Source organism: Nerophis ophidion, linkage group LG16 (assembly GCF_033978795.1).
Source record: "Nerophis ophidion isolate RoL-2023_Sa linkage group LG16, RoL_Noph_v1.0, whole genome shotgun sequence".
Taxonomy (NCBI): domain Eukaryota; kingdom Metazoa; phylum Chordata; class Actinopteri; order Syngnathiformes; family Syngnathidae; genus Nerophis; species Nerophis ophidion.
Window position 1 is genome coordinate 28090348 of NC_084626.1, and position 6000 is coordinate 28096347.

Below are 6000 nucleotides of genomic sequence, written 5' to 3' on the forward strand. Positions count from 1 at the left end.
ACCAGCAGATATTGGCGAGAATGGTTGCGGCTCCCATTGTCTTCTTTATTTAGTGAAACGGGTCAAAATGGCTCTTCGAGTGGTAAAGGTTGCCGACCCCTGTTCTACCAACTTCGTCACGTCTCTTGTGTCCTTGAGCAAGACACTTCGCCCTTGCTCCTGACTGGTCGCGGTTAGGGCCTTGCATGGCAGCTCCCGCCATGAGTGTGTGAATGTGTGTGTTAATGTGGAAGTAGTGTCAAAGCACGTTGAGTACCTTGAAGGTAGAAAAGCACTATACAAGAATAACCCATTTATTTATTTAATTTCACACAATAAGTCCTCTCAACTCATGTTCAGTGACCTTGCTCTTAATTAAATAAGTGAGCTCTGATCCTAATTTTGTAACTTTCCATATCCCAATTTGAGGGAGAGTACCCTCTTCTAGCAAAATGACCAACCCCATCTCCCTTAAGTCTGCCCAACAATATATTAATGTTTGTGTTTTATTTGACCTGTCCTCTAGAAATAATCTGCTGTTTGTGTTTTCAGTTGGCCCGACATAACAAAGAACTGCAGGCCATGTTAAAACCAGGGGGGACGTACGGTGAGGGTGACGAGGCCCTTGAGTTCTATGCCAAGCACACAGCTCAGATAGAGGTCAGTCACTTTAGATCCGATCCTGTCAGTTTTCATTTGATAATTTATTTGATTAAAAAGACAGATTTTTGCACTTATGCCAATGTTTTTGTTTGAACGTGTTAAACAGGTTAAGGCACGTGAGTTGGCTTGTGTTTTTCTTGCCTAGCATTCTCCAAAGTCACAAGGACATTTGGCTTAGGTTCTAAGTGCAAAAAACATTAGTTTTTCACATTAAAGGCCTACTGAAATGAGATTTTCTTATTTAAACAGGGATAGCATGTCCATTCTATGTGTCATACTTGATCATTTCGCGATATTGCCATATTTTTGCTGAAAGGATTTAGTAGAGAACATCGACGATAAAGTTCGCAACTTTTGGTCGCTAATAAAAAAGCCTTGCCTTTACCGGAAGTCGCAGGCGATGACGTCACCCGTGTGAGGATTCCTCACGTCCTCACATTGTTTATAATGGGAGCCTCCAACAAAAAGAGCTATTCGGACCGAGAAAACGACAATTTCCCCATTAATTTGAGCGAGGATGAAAGATTTGTGGCTGAGAATATTGATACTGAAGGACTAGAAAGAAAAAAAATAATAAAATAAAATAAAAAGCGGCGGCAGTGTGAGCGTTTCAGATGTAATTAGACACATTTACAAGGATAATTCTGGAAGATCCCTTATTTGCTTATTTTTTTAATAGAGTTTTAGTGAGATTGTAAAGACATACCTCGAGGTCTGATTGCTGCGGTGAACACGCCAGTGTCTCAGTGAGAAGCCGAGGAGCCAAGCTCACAGCTGCCTTTTTTGACAGCTACTGCAGGAGGACGAATAATCCACTGATGTCCCCGGTAAGATATATATCACAATTTTCCCATCCAAAAACATGCTGGTTGACGTAGACAAACATGTTCGCTTGACCGCTCTGTGTTAAAGCTTCACAACAAACAAAGAAACACCGGCCGTGTCTCGGTGCTAAAGACAGCTGCAATACACCGCTTTCCACCAACAGCATTCTTCTTTATAGTCTCCATTATTAATTGAACAAATTGCAAAGGATTCAGCAACACAGATGTCCAAAATACTGTGTAATTGCGAGATGAAAAGAGACGACTTTTAGCCGTAACTGGTGCTGAGGTAGTATGTCCCCTCCAACCCCGAACGTCACAAACAGACATCATCATAAGCATCATCATTCTGCGACGTTTTCAACAAGAAACTCCGCGGGAAATTTAAAATTGTAATTTAGTAAACTAAAAAGACCGTATTGGCATGTGTTGCAATGTTAATATTTCATCATTGATATATAAACTATCAGACTGTGTGGTCGGTAGTAGTGGGTTTCAGTAGGCCTTTAAAAGGTGTGTTTTCTGCAGAATTACAATGGCTGGATACGGAATTCTGTGTTTTTATAGGCACCAACCAAAGTGCGTCATGAAATGTCATGTAAAATCAAACAGTGACATATTTTGATACCTTTGTTTCCCGAGACATCACGGGCACTGATGCACAAGCTCTGACCTTAAGCTTGTGCAAACAAGCACAAGCTCAGAGCGGACTATGTCGGACTGCCTTTAGGTAATGTTACCGTTTTCCTTGCCAACAAAGCAAGTATGCCTGATAGAAAACAGTCAAACATACACTTCGGCTCCACTTTGTATGAAAATATAATATGCACACAAAATGCGCAAGCTTGTGCCAATTTACATCAGATATGCCACATACAGTGGGGCGAAAAACTATTTAGTCAGCCACCGATTGTGCAAGTTCTCCCTCTTAAAATGATGACAGAGGTCTGTAATTTTCATCATAGGTACACTTCAACTGTGAGAGACAGAATGGGAAAAAAAAAAAATCCAGAAATTCACATTGTAGGAATTTTAAAGAATTTATTTGTAAATGATGGTGGAAAATAAGTATTTGGTCAACCATTCAAAGCTCTCACTGATGGAAGGAGGTCTTGGCTCAAAATCTCACGATACATGGCCCCATTCATTCTTTCCTTAACACGGATAAATCGTCCTGTCCCCTTAGCAGAAAAAACGCCTCAAAGCATGATTTTTCCACCCCAATGCTTCACAGTAGGTGTGGTGTTCTTGGAATGCAACTCAGTATTCTTCTTCCTGCAAACACGACGAGTTAAGTTTGTACCAAAATGGATACATGGATGATACAGCAGAGGATTGGGACAATGTCATTTGGTCAGATGGAACAAAAATAGAACTTTTTGGTAAAAACTCAACTCGTCGTGTTTGGAGGAAGAAGAATACTAAGTTGCATCCCAAGAACACCACACCTACTGTGAAGCATGGGGGTGGAAACATCATGCTTTGGGGCTGTTTTTCTGTTAAGGGGACAGGACGATTGATCCGTGTTAAGGAAAGAATGAATGGGGCCATGTATCGTGAGATTTTGAGCCAAAACTTCCTTCCATCAGTGAGAGCTTTGAATGGTTGACCAAATACTTATTTTCCACCATCATTTACAAATAAATTCTTTAAAATTCCTACAATGTGAATTTCTGGATTTTTTTTTTTTCACATTCTGTCTCTCACAGTTGAAGTGTACCTATGATGAAAATTACAGACCTCTGGCATCATTTTAAGTGGGAGAACTTGCACAATCGGTGGCTGACTAAATACTTTTTGCCCCACTGTACATGCCACTGAATAATACCATAAGTGATTTTACATGACATTTCAACACCAACAAATTTGGAAATAAAAACCACAACTGAGATGCAGGTTGCTATCAAACAGATGTTGTGTAATAAAAACTGTTTTTATGGCGCAACAAAATGACTAGATTGAACTTAATGGCAAAAACTACTCCCTGACAAGGCAACACACAGTCGCCTGTAGACTATTGCTGTCTAACATATTGGAATTGACACTGCATGCAAAGTCTATGATATAATTGACTCAGGAATTTAAGAAATCAAGCTATAACAACTGGACAGCACAGTTTTCATTAATAGCTGACTGTAAATATTATTTTAAAAACATTTTTATTAACACTAACACACACAGAAGTACCAAAAATCGATGTTCAGGTACTGGGAATTGGCACCGTATCGATTCAAATGCAAAAGGCACCCGTTCCTACGGTAGGTAGACTTTATTCTCTTGGGATTTCAGGATAACCGCTGTATCAAAATGGGGCCTTTTTAAAGAAAACAAATATTAGAAGTGAATATGTGTCATGTCTTTTACGATGTAATTTGTTGTAGTACAGTTCAGCACCACTGCAAAATAATAAACATACAGTGTTTTTTATACATTAATTTATTTGTGGCAGAAAATTATGAAACTAAATTAGGGCCAAAAGTTTAGTACTTTGAACCTGAAAAATCAAGTTTTGATGTTGAGTTCTGAAAAACTCATCAGTGTTTTTAAACTCTATATAAGTACACACATGTGTTTTTCAGGTAGAGGTCGAGGGGCGTGGCATCATGATAGACTGTTCTGCGTAAAGGATAGAGGACATCCCTATCCATCTATATTCTATACCAGTGGTCCCCAACCTTTTTGTACCCGCGGACCGGTCAACGCTTAATAATTTGTCCCGCGGCCCAGGGGGGGTGTCCTTTTTTTTTCTTTTTTTTTTTTTTTTCTCTTTGTAATGAAAAAGGGAGGTTTTTGTGGTTGGTGCACTAATGGTTATTGTATATTGTGTTTTTTATGTTGATTTAATAAAAATAATAATAAACCTTTTATTTTTTTTATTTTTTTTTTAAAATAAAAATTCATTTAAAAAACTCTTCTGCGGCCCGGTGGTTGGGGACCATTGTTCTATACCACTTATTCTCATTAGTGCGGGACAAAGGTCTGAGCAAAAATCATTTAAATCTGAAAAAATATCTTAAAATGAAGAAAAAATGTAAACTGCAAAAATTACGATTTGAATCTAAAAAAAAAAAACTAAAGCAGAAATATCTAAATAAATGATTGAAAATTTTGAGTAAATAATTCATTCAAAATAATGACATTATACTCCATGTATATATATAAAAAAAAAAGTGTCGACTTATTTTTATTTGAATTTTTTTTTAATTAAACATTAAAACTTAATTTTTCAGTTTCAAGAACAAAAGTTTTGGCCTTAATTTAGCGCAATATACATTTTGATCGTGGCAAAAAGATGTTGTGCTACCTGTTTGCCCTCATTCATGAACACAATATAATGGGACTGTCTGTCAATGTAGCTTACTGTTAAAACCTTGTACAGGAGATGGCATTGTGCATCGTAACGATGCTTAATCCATTATGCATGTAGTCTGGCAGAGAATAAAAATAAGCAGCAGCAGGAGAAATTATTTACCAATTTTGTAATCACAACCCTATAGATCAGGGGTCGGGAACCTTTTTGGCTGAGAGCAAAGAATCCAAATATTTTAAAATGTATTTTCGCAAGAGCCGTATAATATTTTTTTCAACACTCAACACAACTAAACGCGTGCATTTTCAAGTAAGACCAACATTTGTAGATTATAATAGGTCTCTTATTCTTTGTAATAACATTGTTATTCTGAAGCTAACTGTGGAGGGGGCGTGGCCTGCAGCAAAGCGGGGTGTTGCCAGGACCAGCATCGAAATCAGCGACAGGTGCATAGATGGCCCACCTGGGCCTTTTTATCTAATTTATAAGCAGCAGCCATTAGGAGAGACGGGGTTGGGGCTGGAGCCAGAGTGCGAGCGAGAACGAAAGAGGAAAAAGACAAGTGCTGGAAAGCAACTGAGAGACTTATTGAAAAATAAAAAAATATTGTAACACTGAAACAGGCTCTCATGTCGGTGTTTGGTGGTCTGAAGAACCCCCAGGAGGGCGAACCCTAAACTAACCGATAATAAATGAATCACTTCTTACCCTTATTGCAACTTTTTGAACAAGTGCGGTAGATAAAAGGATGGATGGATTCAAATGCATGAGCATGTTTTATATTTTGAACATTATTTTTAACAGTCTCAGCTCAGATTTATCCGAGAGCCAGACGCAGTCATTTAAAGAGCCACATCTGGCTCGCGAGCCATAGGTTCCCTACCCCTGCTATAGATACAATATTTTTTTTGTATTATTTTTAAAAGCATTTAGCAACAAATCAAATTAGAGAAATTTGGATACTGGAAGGTGGTCCGGGTGCTGAGGGCCCCTCACCTATTTCATGGCACTCACAGGTAGCTTGCCTTGTTATTGAAAAAATAAAGTAATTTTTTAATTATAAACATATTTATTTGTTTCTACTTTTCATGTTATTACAAATCCATGCCAATGTGTAAATAAACCTCACTGTCAAAAATAGATTTCTGTCCTGCTCTGGGAAACACTGTAATATATGAATTACTGTGCAGTAACATTGACATGTGGCTGCGGTTGTGGTTCCTT

At 38.1% G+C, this 6000-nt stretch overlaps 1 protein-coding gene across 17 annotated transcripts in view; it reads left to right on the forward strand.

The window, feature by feature from the left end:
• Positions 1-6000, forward strand: part of itpr1b (inositol 1,4,5-trisphosphate receptor, type 1b) — a 299908-nt gene that overhangs the window by 221499 nt on the left and 72409 nt on the right. For all 17 annotated transcript variants that reach the window (XM_061874781.1, XM_061874784.1, XM_061874785.1 and 14 more), the window contains one exon: positions 532-639. In XM_061874781.1, coding sequence (XP_061730765.1) covers positions 532-639 — 108 coding nt within the window. The remainder of the gene's footprint in view (positions 1-531; positions 640-6000) is intronic.